The sequence below is a fragment of the Cynocephalus volans genome, chromosome 5, assembly GCF_027409185.1.
Source record: "Cynocephalus volans isolate mCynVol1 chromosome 5, mCynVol1.pri, whole genome shotgun sequence".
Classification (NCBI taxonomy): domain Eukaryota; kingdom Metazoa; phylum Chordata; class Mammalia; order Dermoptera; family Cynocephalidae; genus Cynocephalus; species Cynocephalus volans.
Window position 1 is genome coordinate 144,987,266 of NC_084464.1, and position 20,344 is coordinate 145,007,609.

Sequence of the window (20,344 nt, forward strand, 5' to 3'; positions counted from 1 at the left end):
AGACAGGTAGAAGAGCCAATAGAAATGCTTGCTGCTTACCTACCCAAGGAAAGTATAAAAGCCTAGTCCCCCTGCAATCGGGACTTGGGGCTTTGGAATTCCAATCCCCGAGTCAGCCGGCTTAATAAACCTCTGTTCTCGAGTGACTGAGTTTCCTTTGGTGTCTTCTTCCCGTAGCACCCGGACCAAACAAAGCCCACACACCGTGGCATCCCCACATCCAGCGCTGACGTCCCACTGCCTTTGCCACCATGCCCAAGAGAAAGACTGAAGGGGATACTAAATGAGATAAAGCAAAGGTGAAAGATGAACCACAGAGAACATCTGCAAGATTGTCTGCTAAACCTGCTCCTCCAAAGCCAGAGCACAAGCCTAAAAAGGCCCCTGCAAAAAAGGGAGAGAAGGTACCCAAAGGGAAAAAGGGAAAAGCTGATGCTGGCAAGGATGGGAATAACCCTGCAGAAAGTGGAGATGCCAAAACAGACCAGGCACAGAAAGCTGACAGTGCTGGAGGTGCCAAGTGAAGTGTGTGCATTTTTGATAACTGTGTACTTCTGGTGACTATACAGTTTGTAATACTATTTTTTATCAAGCTTTATAAAAATGAAGAATTTCGCTTTACTTTTTTTTTTTTTTAAGCTATGGTGTTAGCACACAGAACACTTCATGGTTGTTGTTTTTAGGGGAAGGAGCATATGTCACTAATAGAATGTCTCCAAAGCCAGATTAATGTGGGGAAAACACCTTTCCCTTCTAGTCCTGAGAGACTTCCTCCTGGCTCCTGGGAGGAGGGATTCCTTGACTTTGACACAAATAGCCAACTTGGCCCACTAGTCTTATGGTGTGGAGAAACTAAAATTTGTTTTTATGTCCTCTTCTCTCTCTCCGCCTTCAGCATAGACCTAACTCCCTTAAGCTCAGAGACCTGTTGGGACCTGACCCTCAGAAATTGGTTACCATTATGTCAGGCAATCTGGACTTTCCAGTATGCCACTGAAATAGCATCCATCAAGAGAGCAGCAATTCCTTTTCCACACCGTGGATCTTGAGATTAATTCTGCCATTTTCATTTCATTTCCTGAAAGTCAGGGTTGGCTTGTGAAAAGTTGTTAAACAACACTCTAAATGTGAAATGTCAACCTTCACTCTAAACTTTCCCTGTTCAGAGCATCAGATGAAGACTTCACTGGGTTTTACAGTGGTTTTCTGATTTTGGTAGTCTATTGAAGAAGAGATCTTGAAAGTTGTTGTATACTGTTAACGATTGTCTGCCCATGTCCTGCCTGAAATACCATGGTGGTTTAGGAAAAGTATCTTTAATAAAGCTGGATACAGTGTGGCTTGAGGAAAAAAAAATTTTTTTAAAGTTACATGCACTGTAAATGATCTTAGGGGCTTATTCTGTGGCAAAGATAGCCTCTTCTCTCCTGCAGGCAGTGGTCCTCTTTGTCTTTTAAAGTTCCTCTCATTGGAGAAGTTCTCCACAGCATGGTCCATGCGGCTCCAGATAAGTTATGCCAGTGCTCCCTGCACACATAATGTAGGCCCCTGTATAGCTACAGAAGGGTGACACTTACTTAGGCTGTATGTTTTCTTTATCCCGTCTTCTCCAACATCATTAGGAAAATGCAAAGGCCAACTGAGCATCCAGTTTTCTCTTTGGGCACTGCAGAACCTCTGCACTCTCCTCTGGTGTGTTTTGGTTGCCTGGGTAAATGCTAATTTGTAGCTTTTAATGTTCAAGGGAAAATGGGAAATTGAAAATTGACATAAACCTATAATAGAAACATAGATTGTTAACTTTGGAAGGGACCTCAGAAGTCACATGATGAGATCTTCCATCCAGTAATCAATCTTCTTTAAAACAGTTTTGGAGGGGCCGAGCCCGTGGCGCACTCGGTAGAGTGCTGGGCTGGGAGCGCGGCGACGCTCCCGCCGCGGGTTCGGATCCTATATAGGAATGACCAGTGCACTCACTGGCTGAGTGCCGGTCACGAAAAAACGACAAAAAAAAAAAAAAAAAAAAAAACAGTTTTGGAGGAGGGGGTTCAACTTCGGGTTTAAAATCATTTAGTGGGAGGAAGCTCGTTATCTCACAAAGTATCTGTTTAGCCATTTTCCAACTCAATTTAGAAAGTTCTTTCAAAAGAGGTTGAAAGCTTCCACCCTATAATTCCTAACCATGAATATTACTTCTGCCCTCTGGAGCAACTAATGCAAAGTAATTGCCTTATTTATATATCAATCCTTCAAATATTTAAACAGCATTATTTCTTTTCATCGTCTTCTTTCCTCCAAGCCAATCATACTGAGCTCCTTTCTATATATTTCAGTAATGTTAAACACCCATTTAACAAAGCCATTGTGGGCACCAAAGGAACGAAAGTCCCGCACAGTACCTGGAAGGCAGTAAGATTTGAACGTTTGTTCAAAAAAATTACTACTGTAGCACAGAAGGATTTCTGGGTCTTGTTTTCTCCATCTATATTTCTGAAGAAATCAGAAATCCTCTTTGGAACATTAATTTGCAAACATCAATATCCCTCTTAAACTTGTTGAGAAGAACTGAACATAATCCTTTAGTTGAATCGTGGTCAGAGCAAAACTTTTTCTCTGTACTTTTTGTGATCAGGACCTGATCTTTGTATCTTGTGTGTGTGATGAGTCAGCCCATCATGCCATTTTAGCAGCAACAGCAAATGGCCAGCTCATTTAATTACCCTAGATTGTTTTCACTTGAACTATTTATTACTAAACCAGTTTTCTTCCTTTTTATTTTTACAAAATGTCTTATTTCATAACATTTCTATAGTGAGCCTTGGGAAGATTAACTCATGACTAAATCTGGATTTTGTTTATGCTCTCTTTCTGTCATTAAAAATGATAATTGAAAATTGTATATCATTGGTTAAAAACTACCTGGAAAAAAATAGACTACCAAGGCATAAAATATATTCTGTACTGACAACAAATATCTTTGTGAAAGTAATTCCTAGAAGAAGACTATTAGCAAATGCCTCAAATTAAACTAAGATGTTTGATTATTGACACTTTAAAATCACGTTGCAAAGAGATTTATTTTGTTTTATATCAGTTATTCCTCAGGAATATCCAGGACCATGTAATACCGAAATAATAATAAAACATATTTTCTTTACACAACTTCAATTACTGCTTGCCAGTGATTATACACAAGGCTTCTTTACCTAGTTGGTTTAAATATGCAATGATCCAATACCTTCCAAAAAGGGTCATCTCCATTTTTCAATCATCAGTTTAATGTATTAATAATACTCAAAAATTTCCTGTGTGTACAGGAATAGAAACCTTTTTAAGTAATTAGTAACAAATTTTTATTAGCCTTGGAAAGACAATATACTATAACTAGGGAAAAAGTTAAAACTTGGTGTTAACTTCAAAAGGGAACCCTGGCAATGTACTGATACTATAATACTATCAAGTCTACAATCTTCTCTGGAAGAGAGAATTCCACTATTCAGACAACTAAAATGTAACAGGTCACTAGGTTTGCTTAACCTTTTAGTTGAGAGTTTTACTTATGACTTTCTGAAGTCTGCAGCTGTTCATATGCTCAACAGACTATACAGAGGAAGAACAGGTGGTCACATCTGTTATTTACTCCAATGATTTTAAGAGAAATTAAGGAGACAGTATGATTAGCCAAATTGTTGGATTAGTCAAGAAAAGAAAAACACATCCCTCCATCTTCAAAGTCTTCGATCTAGGGGAAACTTATGTTGATGACCTGAATTGTAATTCATTCTTGCTTAATTACAACAATGCATCTATCAATCAAATCAACACACAGGCACAGGGACATTCTGTCGGGTGGAAACAATCCTCTTATGTCTGTGTCCATGAGGTGAAAACAGTTCTATTTATAGAGTATCTTAATTTCCAAAAGACAGAATTTTACTTTGAAACATGTATGACATTTCATGACATTTCACCTTTTTTTGACATTTATACCAACATTTATACCAACATAATATCAGCATCTATATGGCACAAGTTTTTCAACATGGCAACTATTTTGTCTGTGTATTGGTTTATACTTCTCTTTATTCCAAAAAGAATTAAATGTGACATTTTATAATGGCTCAAACAATATAGCAGAATGAAAATAAAATTTAAACTAAGAAAGATGAGGCAAAGGGGTAAATATGGGTAGAAATACAAGGCAGAGCAAGGCATCGAGTTAACTCAAGAAACGTACTCACAATCTTACAGTTACTGAGAAGAGGAAAACATAGTTATATGGAAGGCTCACCGTTGCACAATTGCACAGATATTTTTATTGCTCAGATATCTTTATTCCTTGCCCAGAAGGAAATTTCTTCCATGAGCTCACTCACTGGGAGGATACTGTGCAAGACAATACAATCAACAATGTACTTAGTACGCATAGCAACGCCTTACATAAGGCTGTTCTTTTTTGAAGGCTGTAAGTATTAGCCTATGATGGCAAGCCAAAATGGGACTGAATAAATGCAATTTTCAGCAAGAGGTTGAAAACACAATATAACATTTTACAGGATCGTGGCTCTATGATGTTGACATAAGATACCTGCTATGACTTGATATCATTAAACACTAGTAGTATATTTTTAGGAGAAAAATAGTTATTAACATGCTTAGAACAAACAGAAAAAGGAATAAATGAAGCCTTTCGTAGTACTTTCATTGAATAAATTACCCCAATCATTAACTTACAAAAAAAAATTCTCATGAAATGTTTTCTTCATATTTCTCTTAGATTAAAATATACATTAGATCTGTGCACAGATTCCAAAGAAGTACTTGGCTTAAATATTAGGGAATGTGCAAAAGCTTATGTTTGCTAAGCACTATTTACAATTCCTACCTAATGTTGTTACAGCATGTTAAAATTCCTGGAAGGAGAAACCTTGAGAACTCGTGAAGATATCTCAGAGAGGAATTCAGGCAGAGGAAAAAGTACGTGCAAAAACCAGACCGTAAAAAGAAGATCACAGAACATTAAAGTAATTCACTGTGGCTGGAGAGTACTCCTGGGGGATGGTTATCAGATGACAAAGGAGCCTGGATGGAAAGTCATGGTTCCGGTTACAAAGGTCATTATATGTCACATTAAAGAATTTTTTACTTTTTCCTGAGAACAATGAGGCACCATTCAGAAGTACTTAGCAAGGTAGAAATAGTACCATATTTGAAATTTAGAAAGGTTTCTCTGGCAGCAGTATAAAGAATGGTCTGGAAAGGGATAAGAATGCCAATAGGAAGATAAGTCAGGATGCTTTAATAATCCAGGTCAGAGCTCATAGATATGTTTAAGAGATATTGAGGAGGTGCAATTGAAAGAATTTGCTGAGTAGTTAGGATGGTGGTAGGTGGGAGAGAGATGGCAGAAATGATATTCAAGTTTCTCACTTGGGCAACTGGGGGGAAGACGTTGCCAATGTCTGCCTGACACACAAAGTATGGGGGGTTGGGGATTGGCAAAAGGGAGAAAACGTCAGTTTGTGGAATATTGATTTGGGGAGCTATCATGAGAGGGGTTCAGAAAAACATTTAATAAATGAGCCTGGCACTCAGAAAAGAGCTTTGGAATGGGGATTGAGATTTGGGTGTCATTGGTACAGATGATGACTGAGAAAATTCTAGTTTGAGTGGCAAACACACTATTCCTCCTGGCGTCTGAATGGAAGTTACAATACAAAGTTTGAAGATAGAAATCCACCTGCAACATTGAAGAGACGGTTAAGAAGGATTACCAGCAAATAAGATATTTCAGCGTGATAGAATGTTTTTGGAAGTGTGTTGATGGATGAACTAGAGCAAAGGAAGATGTGGCTCGGAATACTTTATGAGGGGACGCGGTGCTGAGGTGGAAGTGGGCACTAATGTGCTCACTGGAACCTTGAGAATCACTGGGCTCAAAATTTCTCAGTGATAATGGAAGCTCAGAGAGATAAAAATGCTAAAAATGGGATGGGGAGAGAGAGATAGAGAGAGAGAGAAGGAAGGAGCAAAGACAGAAAGAAGCAAAGAAATGCCACAACAATACATTGAACTTTTGCAAGGAGAGAACAGACCTATAGTTACTAGAGGTGGGAAAGGGACAGGGAGAGGGGGATTAGGGGTACAGGACACAAAGAATAATTATGATTTGTAATGATGAACGTGTCAATAATATAGATTTGATCATCACATACCGTACACAAATACTGAGAGTCAACTCTGTACCCCAAAAACTGTACAATCAAAAATAAATAAATGTTTTTAAAAAGTAAGGAACACAAAAAGAAAAAAAGAAAATATATCTAAAACAACATCATAATTATAATTGTAATAATGTCAACATGAAGGAGGTACAATGGCCAGTGGACATAAGTCAATGCTAAAGTTCTTTTGTTATAAAAAGGAAGACATAATTATCAAAAATAGAAGCAAGTACAGAAGAAAAACAAAAACAAAAAAAAATCTTGAAATACAAATTAACCAAATACAAATAAGTCCAAAACATGTGAGGTACTGACCGTAATCACCTTTGTTCAAACCCCACTCTGTAAGGAGTGGGAGATATTTACCTTGTCTGTCCACTACGGGTATAAAATCTTTGAAATTGTTTAGACTGTATATCCACCTTTGGATTTGTCATTTAACTTTAAGAAGGTAACAATAAAAATGTGTATTGAATGAAAAGTATGTTCCATTTTTTTAACCACTAATACACAGCACACAGAACATTCTAATCTATTCAGTGAGTTCTGAGTTTTCTCTCACTAGGAATTGATAAAGTCGTGATAGGTGTGGCAATGACAATGACTGTTCTGTTAACTTCAAGGTCCAGCTCTCTATTCTTTCACTGTCAAGTTCTGCTAATTTCCTCCTTTGTAGTTCACACCATTTTGATGCCATGCCAGGTCATTTAATACTGGTTGCTTATAGTTCAGTTTTTAAATAATAACATCTTTTTTTCCCCAGCTTTATTGAGACATGATTGACAAATAAAAGTTGTATATAGTTAGGGTGTACATCATGATGCTTTGAGATATATTTATATACAGTAAAATAATTACTGTAAACTAATTAACATCTCCATCACCTCACAGTTACCTTTTGTGTGTGCACACACCCATGGTGAGAACACTTGCGATCTATTATCTTAGCAAATTTCAAGTACACAATACATCGTTAACTATAGTCAACATGCTGTACATTAGGTCTCCAATACTTACTGATCATATAACTGAAGATTTATACTTTTTGAGCAATATTTCATCTTTTCCCCCACCTCTTAACCCCTGGTCATATCATTCTACTTTCTGTTACCATGAGTTCAATTTTTTTTTTTTTAATTCAATGTACAAGTATGATAATGCAATATCTGTCTTTCTACGTCTGGCTTATTTCATTTAGCACAATGTCTTCAAGGTTCATCTATGTTGCTGCAAATGACAGGATTTCCTTCTTTTTAAAGCTGAATAATATTCCATTGTGTATATACACCACATTTTCTTTATCCATTCATCTCCTAAGGGACACTTAGGTTGTTTCTATATATTGGCTATTGTAAATAATGCTGCAATGAACATTGGAGTGCTGAAATCTCTTAGAGATAGCAATTTTATTTCTTTTGCATATGTACCCAGAAGTGGGATTGCTGGATCATATGATATTTCTATTTTTAATTTCATGAGAAAACTTCATACTGTTTTCCATAATGGCTGTACCAATCCACATTCCTGGCAACAGTGTGCCAGGATTCCCTTTCCTCCACATCTCACCAATACTTGTTGTCTCGTCATCCTAACAGGTGTGAGGTGATATCTCATTGTGGTTTTAATTTGCATTTCTCTGATGATTAATGATGTCAAGCATCTTTTCATACACGTGTTGGCCATTTGAATGTCTTTTTTAGAGAAATGTCTGTTTGGGTCCTTTGCCCATTCTTTACTGGGTTATTTGTTTTTGTTTTGTTTTGTTTTGTTTGCTTTTGAGTTGTTTGAGTTAGTTTCTTCCATTTTGTGGTTGCTCTTTCATTTTGTTGATTGTTTTTCTTTGTATTAGTCTGTTTCTGTTGCTTATTACAAAATAAGTGAAAGTGGGTGACTTACAAAGAAAATGAAATTTATCGCTTACAGTTTTGGAGGCTGGGAAGTCCAAAGGCCAGGAAACACATCTGGTGAGGGTCTTGGTGGTGGCAACAGTGACCTAGGGGTCTCACATTATGAAAATAATGGAGCAGAAAGAGAAAAACTAATCTCATTCGTTCTCCTTTTAAAGCATCCTGAACCATGACCCTGACCACCATTATTAGTCCATTCACTACAGTAAGTTCCTACAATCTAATCACATCTTCAAGGCCCCACCTTTCAGTTACTGTAATAGGATTTCCTGTCCCCAATAGTTACAGTGGGGATTTAAGCTTCAATGTGTTGGGGAGCATCCAATCTACAGCAGCTGTGCAGAAACTTTTTAGTGTCACGCAGTCCCACCTTCTTAATTTTGCTTTCATTGTCTGTGCTTTTGGTGTCAAATCCAAAAATTCATGGCCAAGACCAGTGTCAAGGAGGTTTTCCCCTATGTGTTTTTCTAGGAGTTCTACTGTTTCAGGTCTTACATTTAAATCTCTAATCCACTTTGAATTGATTTTTGGTAACAGCCATTTTTTTCATGGATGTTTAAGTACTTTTTTAAAAATCATATCAGTATAATGTCTGAAATAATTATAGTACAGGATTTCATCCTATTATGTGAATGGCCCCAATTTTCTCTCTGTCCCTATTCTTTCCGTAGTACTTTTTTACAGGCTAAACCTGTGAAAATGGGAAACTCAGCCCATTCTGGTCCCCTATTTCAAATTTCCACTCCCCTCCAATCTGCCTGTTTTTTTTTTCACTCTCTGTAGTCTTCAAATAATTGTTTTGTGTAGTGTTATAGGTTGTATTATGTCCCCTCAAAATGCGTATATTGAAGTCATAACCTCCATTACTTCAGAATGTGACATTATTCAGAAATAACGTCATTGCAGATATAATTAGTTAACGTGAAATGATACTGGAGTAGGGTGGGCCCTAATCCAATGTGACTGGTGTCCTTATGAAAACATGAAATTTGGACACAGACTCCCACACATGGAGAACACTATGTGAAAATGAAGGCAGAGAAGAGAATGATGCTTCTACAAACAAAGACATGCCAAAGATTGCTGGCCCACCAGAAGCTAAGAAAAAGCACAGAACAGATTCTTCTCAAAACCCTCAGAAGGAACCAACCCTACTGAAACGTTGATCTCAGACTTCTAGACTCCAGCACTATGGGGATAAATTTTTGTTTTTTAAACCACCCAGTCAATGGTACATTATTACAGCTTCCCTGGCATACTAATTATGTAACGTATCTAGAGTTTATAAAGTGTAGTTCATTAGGAGCTCACTCCACCAAACCAGGAGTGAAACTGTCTTCATTTGCCTTAGAATAAGGTCACAATCTCTCTATAAGTCCATTTTCTTATCTGTAAAACAGGAATAATAACAACAGCTCATGGCATTGTTGGAAAAATTAAATAAGCTGATCTAAGTAAAGCACTTAGAGAACAATGCCTGAAACACTGTATGCCCTCAATAGTTATTAACTAACTAGTCTTGTCCATCCCGCATTGAAGTATATTCATGGCTCTGTTATAGGCACTCTAGGTACATCACCAAACAAAACATAAATTTCTACCTTTCTGAAGTTTACATTATAGGGAGAGGAGGCAGACGATAAAATGAATAAGTAAATTATGTAATATGTTGGCTAGTAATAAGTTCTATGAAGAGAAATAAAGCAGAGATTGTGTATAAGGAGGTCTGGAGTTAGGTCTGGCAATTCTAATAGGGTGGTCCAGGGAGGCATCATTCAAGGAGGTACAGGAGTGAGCCATGCACATCCCTAGAGAAAAAGCATTCCAGGTAGAGAGAACAGCAAGCACAAGTGCCCTGAGGTCAGAGCCTGTCTGGAATATTCAAAGAACTGCAGGAAGACCAGCCCAGTGTGGCAGGAACAGAGTGAGTGAGGTGGAGGGCGGTGGGGGTGAGGTCAGGGGTAACAGGGGACCAGATTGTGTAGGTCCTGGAAGGCCATGACCTTTACTCTGAGTGACATGAGAAGTCACTGGAGGTTTTGAGCACAGGAGTGACATGATTTAAGACACATTTTTGTAGAATCGCCCTGGCCACTGTGTGGGAGTAGGTTTGATAGTCCCAGTCGGGGCCAGGAGAGATGGAAGGACAGAAACAGGGAGACCAGGTAGGAGACCATTTCTGAAATCCAGTCCTGACACCACATTGACTCTGACCAGGGTTGTGTGGTGAAGAAGGTAAAACATAGACTGTAGATATTTTGACAGGTCTTCCTGTCTGAAAGAAAGAGAAGAGTCAAGCGTGATACTGAGATTGGAGACCTGAGCAACCATAAATCCATTTCAATTAACTGAATTCGGGACAACTTTTGGGGCTATGGTTTCGAAGGAAAGAAGAGTTGCTGTTACCACTACTCTCCCTCTCCCCACATTATCATTGTCATTATTATGGTTATAACGAGAGGTAGCTTTGTCAATTCTTTTCACCTTATTCTTAGTCCTGTCTTCTAGCAGACTTTCCTCCTCTGCACACCCACCCCACGACTTGGCCAGCGCATTCCGTCCGGCCAATCCTTTTCCCTACTGAGACCTAGTCCCACGGAGAGGTGGGTGGGGACCTGGCAGGCCCTCTGTCCCGGGCACTCCACCTGGACTCACCCCACTGCTTCCGTAGCCACACCTTCCTCTCAACTCCCCCAGAAAACACCTGCTGCTGCTGCTGCTTTTAAAAACGTCACCATTCTTCACTTTTTCTCATGTTTGCCATTTTTCTTCCACTCACTCCAATTTCCATTAATCCTCCCACCAATTCTTCCTACTAACAATACTGTCTGCTCTCATTCCCATTAATTCTCCTGCAATTCCCCAACACCACGATAAATCTCCTGATCCATCTTCCTTTCCCCTGGTCCTCAGTTACAACTATTTGCTATTTGTTATAGGAAAAGTCACTTGATATCTCTGGGTTTGTTTCCCGCTCTGTAAAATAAAGGAATTAGACTAGATTGTCTCTAAAGATACTTTAAGTGTTAACTTCTGATCTAACTGACCCTATGTTCAGCTATCCAGTGATTTGTCATGTGTGGCAATTTTCATTTCCTATCTAACTCGCTTTCAAATCTGTCCTTTCATTACTTCCTCATCATGCCCAGAGTCCTAACCACTTTTTTTTAATCATTATTTCTTAGGCCCGGCTAAGTGGTTTTCACCCACACCTTGATGTTAGACAAAAGAGAATGTGTATTTTTTTAGATTTTTTCCTAACATTGGCACACTAACTAATAAAGGAATAATGTTTCAAGTCTAAAAGAAAGCAACCCTATTTGGACATTTCTTTATCATGAGTGAGATCTTCTTACAATTTTCTTTGAGAAATCTCTGATTGAAAAGTTTTGCTAATGCCAGTGACAGCAGCTAAAGCCACAATGTCTGCTTTGATTTTCTCAGACACACTCTTGAAGTTTCCATCATCACTTCCTCGTGGTGCCCCCACCTTTGACCTCCTTTGTCATGTAACTGCCAATTTTGATCAGTTAATGAGAGAGTAAGTGTGACAAGGAAAAAACAAATTAGCTCAGGTGACAGCTCCCTTTACAAATAAGCAAACACGGTTTGTTGTGAATTTCAGACTAAGTTGATAACATTAAAATATTATGTACACCAAGGTTTTCCTAAATGCTTTTATTTAGCAAAAATAATAATTAGTTTTGAAATACATTAGACATCCCACTTATTGAGGACAAGAGAAGTTATTCCAAAACATTCTTTAATGGTCATAAACTGATTTTGTCTGTCGGAGCAAAAAGTGAAACAGGGAAAAATCCACCCAAAAAGGTCTTTCTATAGTGGAAATTATACAGCTTGATTTCTTAGACACTAAGGCAATTCACACACACCCACACACACACACACACACACACAATTATTTCAAAATATTCCATTTTTAAGACTAAATTTTACACAACACACTATGACTGTAAATGGGTTACTCGAATACAATAGTTGTCTCTATTGATTTTTAGCAAGGGAACTGGACTTCACATTATTCATTGATGGCTTATAAATTTAACTTTGTACAATTGTAGGAGAAATGTGTCCTGTCTAGCCTCCTCTACCCAAAGCAAATATCATCTCCCCTGAGTGCCACAGTTGTAAAATATGTCTCCTTCCTCCGAGCTCCACTGAAACTTACCTGGTACCCTTCCTACTCCCCATGCTTCCTAAACCAGTCTCTCAGTATCTATCTGTGGAAGAAAAGAAGCAGAAAAATAAATAAGCACAGCAGCTTCACAGAAAAAGTGTGGGCTCTGAGTCAGACGAATATAACTTTGTATCTCATTTCGTCTATTTTTTCACTGTGTGACTATGGGAGTTGATTTAACCTCTCCGAGCCTCAGTTTCCTCATCTTTGTAATGGAGATAATGAAACCTCCCTCACAAGGTACTGTGAAGATTCAATTGGATAGCACTAAGCACTGCTATGGGTTAAATGTGTCCCCCAAAAGTTCATGTGTTGGAAACTTAATCCCACTGCAACAGTGTTGAGGGTGGGAAATCCTACTACAGATTTTGAAAGATGGGCCTTTAAGAGACGATTAAATCACAAGGACTGTGCTCTCGTGTATGGACTGATCCGTTCATGGACTAGTGGGCATGGTTCTGATGGCTTTACTGGAGAGTCAGTGAGAAGGTTGCTCTCTCTTGCTCATGCCATTCCTCACCATGTGGTACCCTTCTTTGCCACTCAGAAGAAGGACCTCACCAGAAGTGCCCCCTTGACTGTGGAATTCTCCCAAACTGTAAGAAATAAATTTATTACATTTGGTTATAAATGACCTAGTTTCAGATATTCTGTTATAACAACAGAAAGTTGACTAATTCAAGCTCCTAGCATATAGATGCACTCAATAAAAAGATACTTCCCCTTCCTCTATTCTAGCATATCATTCACAGTTCAATCCTGTATTCGTTGGTTGAACACAGGTTTGAGGGCAAAGTCTTGTTCATCTTTGTGTTTCCTGTAGAATGAGGGGAAATGAACTGCATATTCTGGAGACACACTGTGTATTATACTAAACTGGGGGCTGGGCCAGGATGTCCTAAGCTGGGGAACAATTACCTGTAGATTTTGGCTCCTTGGGCTCTTTTGGTAATATAGTCCTGCTCATGAGCTATGGCTCAGGCCACACTGGTTTGGAGATAGTCTACCATGTTTTAAATTAGCTTCTACAAAATACAACTCCTTTCCTAAATTCTAGGGCAGCTGATCAGAACACTGTTCCATTTCTCACTGTAGAAACTTCTGCAGGGATATTGACCTTACCTTGAGAGACACGAAACTGAATTCACTGCACTACGCTGGAAAAACAACAAGCTTCGTTGAAAAAAGCACTGAGTCAGATAAACACAGATTATAAACTCCAACTCAGCTTTGTCTAGCCATGAGACCTTGGGCAAGCTACCTACGCTCAGTAAGCCTCAATTAAAACAAATAGATAATAACTCTATGCTGGTTGTTATACAGTGTTGTTGGGTGGGAAAGAAAAGTGATGAACAGACTTTAACAACTATAAAGCAGAATACAAAAACAATGTCTAGAAAGCCATCACTTTGGGGCCATGTTGAGCTCTTCTTTTGTCACAGTCCAGGCATCCAGCCCTATTCCCTTCCTCAGCAACTGACCAGCTCTAATTTTATCATTTCAGTTCAGTCCAGCAGAAGAGCAGGGTGCATTTGTGTGTGTGTGTGTGTGTGTGTGTGTGTGTGTGTGCACCAGTGTGCACTAGTGATGAAATCCATGTGACTCCATATCTCTTCTTCTGCATGCCGAGGAGTTACAATTCAAGAAGAAAGCGCCATTGTGAATCCATAACACAACACACACAGGGCCTGTATCACAAAGGACTCATCTGCCTGCAGGATGCAGGAACTGCACATGCTTCCTTACCATCTGACGCACAGCCCAGCTGCTTTTGGCCTTTTCTCGTGTGTCACCCACATCTTCCTTTGCAAAATATTTCAAAGATACAGTCCAAACAAAGCATAATAGAAAATCATCCCCAGATAAAAGGGGGCAACTTGGGGGAGAAGCTCACACCCACAGTACTTTCAGTTTAGGTAGAATCTTTGTTTCTAGGTCATTGGACTAATATCACCACAGCATCCTTAAGGAAATTGGGAGGGATGGAGGCAGGTCAGCCAGCTACAGACTGCATCTGGAAGAATGAACCTTCCCAAATTTCTGGAAAAAATCTTCTTGTGCTCGGGCCAAGGCTTCTTCATCAATGTACACAGCCGGCCTCTTGGCCATGACGAAGTACTGCACCTTCCTCAGATTCCAGCCCAGCACGTACTGGAGCCAGCCGCAGACGGCCGCAGTGGAGCGGCCCACCCCGGCATTGCAGTGCACGTACACGGTGTGTCCATTCTCCAGCAGCGCGTGCAGGAGACACACAGCCTGGGGCAGCATCTGCACTCGGCCTGGGATCGAGAAAGCACAGCACAGACAGGTGAATAATGAACCCCCACACCAACGCTAATAACTCCTCCAGTGCACTGTGCAATCACAGTGCCCTGCAGGGTGAGGTGGGGGTAGGAGAGTTTGCATCATTCCTATGTTTTGAAGGAAAAGGTGAGACAATTTTAAAACCTGGTCATAATAAAATGGAAACAGCACTTCAGAAGCAATGGGTCCACTCTGAACCTTCTCTGGATATTGCTGCTCCTTTGAGTGACTTTATCATTGATGCAAATTTCCCTCCTCATGCTAACTCCTGCACCCTATCGTCAGAAGAATGGATTCTTACATCTATCAAAAGAGTTTGCAGTGATTGAGAAGAGGTTTAGAGGATTTCAAAGAAAAATTTGTCAGGTTCTGTCACCTGAGTTTCAATTAGTCCAAAGGATCTTCCAGGTAAATGTAAAGCACAGATTTAGTCCATATTGGTTAAAGGAATCAAACTTGCTCATTTAAAATATGCTAATTTTCGTTTGCCCAATGGAATGGTTATTAGTTGATACACATGGGATAACTGACCACTCATTTATTCCCTCACAGTACAGTGAATGCTTAAACTAATTTAATTTCTACATTATTGGACAATTGTGATTATAGTTATCGCTGCTTCATGACTGAGAATTTGATGATTAGATTACTCCGATGCCTTCTCATCACAGAGAGAGGAGGTGCCATGCCTGCTGAGGCCTGACGGACTCTGCTTCTCTCTCTCTCATCCCACAGGGCACAGAAACCCCCACAGTCATCTCATCTCTTTGTGCTCCCAGATGCCTGGGGCTTCTGCTCACAGGTTCTCAGTACAGAGACATTTAGTGAGTTGGGTTTTTTGTTTGGTTGTTTTTGGCAGGGAGGTGGGGTGGGGGTAGGTGTCCGTGTAAATTACTTCCAAAGAGAAATTAAGAGGAAAACGATACAGAAGCCTAGATTACAACTATGTGCTTTTGACCTGTCATTCTCTAGATACCTTCTGTCCTCAACCACACAGGGACACAACGGCCCCAGGAGGATCCTCCGAGGACAGCACAGAAGAGCCCTGTCTGGCCTTCTCACTGCCATCCCCACCGGATGACTGAAGAGGTGGAAAAAGTCCCTCCCTCAAACAATCTCACCTGTGGATCTTCACTGAGACCTAGAATTCTCCCATGAGAGCCACAAGAGTAAGTAAAGACTTCCCTTTTTAGATGTCCTCTTCTGAAATGCAAGTTCCCCTGAAGGAGCCAGCACACACACTCAGATCAGGCATCAGCACCTTAGGAGGACAGAGATTTTCAAAGACCTCACCTTGGCTTGAAGGCCCTCTCTCTCGGTCACCATTGTACATGGGGCGGCGGGTCTGCTCTAGCTGCAGACTCACCATGCTTTGACACAGGAGCAGAGTCTACATGGAAGGCCAGGATAATATTCTAAACTTGCTGCTGGTGCTTTGTTAATCTCATTAGTAAAGAGATCTGAAGCTACAGGCTCCACACAGCAGGTTGGAAATGTTTCTACCTGCAGTGCTTCTAGGCATGGCTCCCTTACGGTTCCTCAGGCTCTACCCCCCTGCACCTGCTACCTGCCACTCAGCTCCTGCCTGGTCCCTGAAGGTGTGCGAATTAGAGACACACCAGCTCCTGTGCATGTCTTGACTCCTCAAAGTCCAAACAGAGCCTCGATCTTTCATTCATCTAAATCTCCACACCTGGTTTCAGGGTGCTCTGAGTTAGAGCTAGATGGAAGCACCACACAGTTACTCATGGTACTCTCCCAGAGGTACCCAAACATCCCTGGAGACACAGTAGATGTGGATAGCACTGTGCCAGGAGGCATCTCCTGGTAAGTCTCAGGCAGAGCACTGGTGGTTGATCCACCATTTGAGTTGAGGGATCAGAGGAGGCAGAACCTCCAAGGTATGTTTGATCAACCCTGCAGAGAAGGGTGAAGCCTGCCCACCTGCTAGGTTTTTGTTCTGCTAAGGGGGTGGGAGAGGTTTACTCCAGGTAACTGGGTGGGAAGAGACTCCTACTGATAGTCCTGGGAAGCATGGGTTCTGCCTGCTCCTTCTATGGCTAGCTAGCATTAGTTGGCAAGTTCCCTGGTACTATGTACCTTGGCAGGAAATAAATGAGACTATTTTTAATGCAGGTTTTATCAAATGCCCAATATATGAACAGAACACAATGGCTATTTGCATTACAAGCTGCTGGACTCAGAATCCAGCCCCTGGTGCTCAGCTGCATTAGCGTAACCAGCCTGCCAAACGAAATCTGCCCTGTACCCAGTCAAGGTCCCTTCCCCAGACCTGCTATCTGGCCAGAGGTTCCCCCAAAGACAGATCTGAACCAAACAGCCCAAATAGTGCAATACCTTCCCCTTTCCTTTTAATCTGTAAAAGGTTCTTCAAAAGGTATGTGCACAGCTAAGAAGTTAAAAAGGGATATGTGTCAGTTTGAGGTTCTAGAATCTCAGACTCCCACTCCTGACAGGTACATGTCAGCTGCCACATGGAAGCTCCAAAGGCTCCCAGCTTCACACAGGTTCACCAATGGGGACATAGCCACCAAGGGTCTTCTCCCAGAATCACTCAAACATCCCACTTATGAACTGTCAAATAACATAAAGAATAAATAAATGATTTAAAGGGGCACCAGCGAAGTAGCCAGTTGAGCCATCTCTGCCTCGTCTAAGCTGAAGCCCTTGTTTATTTTGACCTCTAGGACCTGCAAATCACCCTGCTTTGACTGAGGAAAGGTAACATTTACTGAGCTGTTCTACCTGCCCAGCGCTGTTCCAAGCATTTTTGCAGGAAATGGCCCCTTTACAACCACCTCCTAACAAACATAAGGTCAATACTATTGTCATCTTCCATTTACAAGTGAAGGAATGAAGCACACAGATTTGTGCAAGGTCATTCCCTAAGTGGCTACTCAAACCCAGCCAGTCTGAATCCAAAGCCTCTGGTATTCACCACTGTACTGTGGTCCTTCTCTAACCTACCTGGTTAATGGTACTTTCTGGCTCCATCCTGTCAATGTGACTTCTTAGTCAGTCCCTCTGCACCCACTTACCTGGTTCTGCTGCCACCGTCACCCATATGCGACAGTAACAGCCTCCCTGGGGGTTAGCACCTGCCCCTACCTTGGAGGAACCCTCTCAAGGGGCTCATCTCTCTGCTTGAAAACCTTTTCTAGGAAGCCTGAGCTAATACATAACCTACCAAGGAATGAAAGAGGGTCCCTAGGGTCCGGGCTCACTTGCACAATAGGGCCAGTGTCAACCAGAGCAGCTCACGTTTACATTTTCTATACAAAAGTTCCACATGGAATTTAATTTGATAAAAAGTTTTCATTCTTAAAAACAATAATACCTCAAGACAAAATAAAATTCCAGATTTTTTTCATGTAAAATATTCCAAATTTTAAAGTTGACAACTAAGTTGAAAAATTGAAAACCCTGCGTAGGTTAAACAAAACACTCTAACATGTGTGTTTCTTACTTTAGAATTTAAAACTGGCCTTGGGTCTCAGTAGATGCTCAATAAGCATTCATTAAGTGCATGAATAAAAACAACACAAACGACAATAACAAAACCTGTACTACCTATTTGACCTGAGACACTACTAGACCCCTCTAACCCAACTCACGGTCCATAACTGCTCCAGGCCTATCCAACTCTGGAATGATTAAAAGCCTCCTGAAAGCATGCATGAGCAAGCCAAGGCTGTGAGGAAGGGGAAAGGGGTAGAGCATTTGGGGAGGTGCATGGAGCAGCCTGAGGCATTCACACCTGATATGAAGGAGCCTTCCCAATACACACACACATACACCTGTGCTTTCTTACTCCAGGGGCAGATATATGGCTGAATATATTATTACTTTATTTGGGCACATCTTCTTTTCCATCTTTGGAGTGTACTAGAGGAAGTCGATATTACCTATAACATCCTTTAGTAGAAACTTAAAGACTTGGGACTAATCATATAGTCCCAACTTTGTGATTTTCAAAGGCCTTTTATATCAGTTATCTTATTCTATTGTTATAATCCTGTAAGGTAGAAATTACTATCCCCACTTTTCCAATGCAGGAACTAGCCTGCCAATATCACACAGCTACTCTGGTGTTCTGGCTCCAAGGTCACGATGGCAGAGCTGAATTCAGTCTGTTGAGTGAGAGATAAAAAAACCAGACCATGACAACACAGGGGTAGCTGAGGACTCCAGGTAGCACAATAACTCATTTGAGAGGCAATGGTAGACCATTTGCTATAAATAGTACTGTGCTGAAAGAGGTCAAAACACAATCTGAATACTTTCTATGTGAAGGAAATTTTAATGAGCGGATTTGTTTTGTTCAGGTTAGTGCTAGATTTGTTAGATTTTCATTTCTCAGGTGAAAGACACAAACCAAATTTTAAAAAAATCTAAATCACCCCTCTACATACAATAAAGTATGTAAGAGTAAGGATCGATGGTGCAATTGATTGTAACAGGTCTGTGACAACCAATAGTGACAGTCGAGCTGAACACACTGTCTTCTTTCTCAGACTTTATCTGACAGCATTATGCTGCAGCTCAAAACACTTTTCCAAATGGATTTCTCTCTAGAGCTCCAAAAATATTAGGCTAAATTATATGTTCCTCGCACTAATACCAGGAGCCACATAGGTTGATCTACTGGGGAAAATTCTTCTTGATGTTCAGGCATGGTTGTTAACCCTTTGATTACTCCCCCAGGTTAGGCTGAACCAGAGAAATTGTTCAGTCTTACAGTTTGTCCTTTTTTAAGTGGCATCCTTCACTTCACTGTCATCCACGCTGCCGACTGCCTCAGCGTGGAAGACATTCCACGGCTGCACGAACTGCTCTGATTGGAACCTGGTGAATCAGTGACCCCAGCAAAGGTCTAAATACAACTCAATGGGTCATAGTTTTGGATATGGTTTCCCCTCAGGCTTCTGTCGACCCCCCAAACTATCAAGCAAATTACCTATGAGTAGCAGGACCTTCAGGTAACCAGTGCATGGGACTGAATGAGATACAGTTAGTAGTTCAACTTCTCCCAGCCTTGTCTCCCATAACACTCCAGTGGGATAACAGTGCCATCAAAAAAGAATCAGAGAAGCTTATATGAAAATGCTCTCTGGAAGCTACAGTCATACTATCCTAACAGTCTCCTCTGTTTTGAAACCAGAGAAACAAGCTGGACAGGGCAAGAAAAACCTAAATTCAAGCAACGCTCTTCTGCACAAATAATGTGGCGGCTTCTTCCCCTTCTCCCTTCTCTCTTCTTCTTCGAAAAAGAACAGAGCTCTTACGACTAAATCAGGCTTCCTCGGATCAGGTTACCAAGAGGAATAACCAAACTGTTGACAACTTTCCCCACCCTCAGGAACAAAAATTATATCCCACCCATCCCCAGTGATAGTTCAGTTCAGAAACAGATCCACATAGGGGTCCAGCCTGGCCAGAATCCATAAAGGGCAAAGGTGGCCAAAGCCTGGGCACATAGGTTTCCTGTGGTCCTCAAGGTCTTCTGTCTTGTGGACCATTGACTCGTGGGCAGACAAGCCACCCCCCTTGCAACTCATGGCTTTTCATAACTCCAGATGATCGTGAGCATGAGGGACTAGAGTTCTGTTGGTCTGTAGAACCTGCATAAAGAGTCTGTGTGGAACGCAGGGAGAAGTTTCATAATCTGGTGTCTTGAGCAATGTTCTGAG

At 40.8% G+C, this 20,344-nt stretch overlaps 1 protein-coding gene and 1 pseudogene across 2 annotated transcripts in view; one reads left to right on the top strand and one right to left on the bottom strand.

The window, feature by feature from the left end:
- The first annotated feature begins 251 nt into the window (after positions 1 to 251).
- On the top strand, positions 252 to 553 carry LOC134378670 (non-histone chromosomal protein HMG-17-like; annotated as a pseudogene).
- An 11,324-nt stretch (positions 554 to 11,877) lies between these two features.
- EPM2A (EPM2A glucan phosphatase, laforin) overlaps positions 11,878 to 20,344 on the bottom strand; it is a 94,496-nt gene continuing 86,029 nt past the window's right edge. The window contains exon 4 of one of the 2 annotated variants that reach the window (XM_063096857.1): positions 11,878 to 14,608. In XM_063096857.1, coding sequence (XP_062952927.1) covers positions 14,331 to 14,608 — 278 coding nt within the window. In that variant the 3' untranslated portion in view covers positions 11,878 to 14,330. The remainder of the gene's footprint in view (positions 14,609 to 20,344) is intronic. The other variant, XM_063096858.1, reaches the window with a different exon arrangement.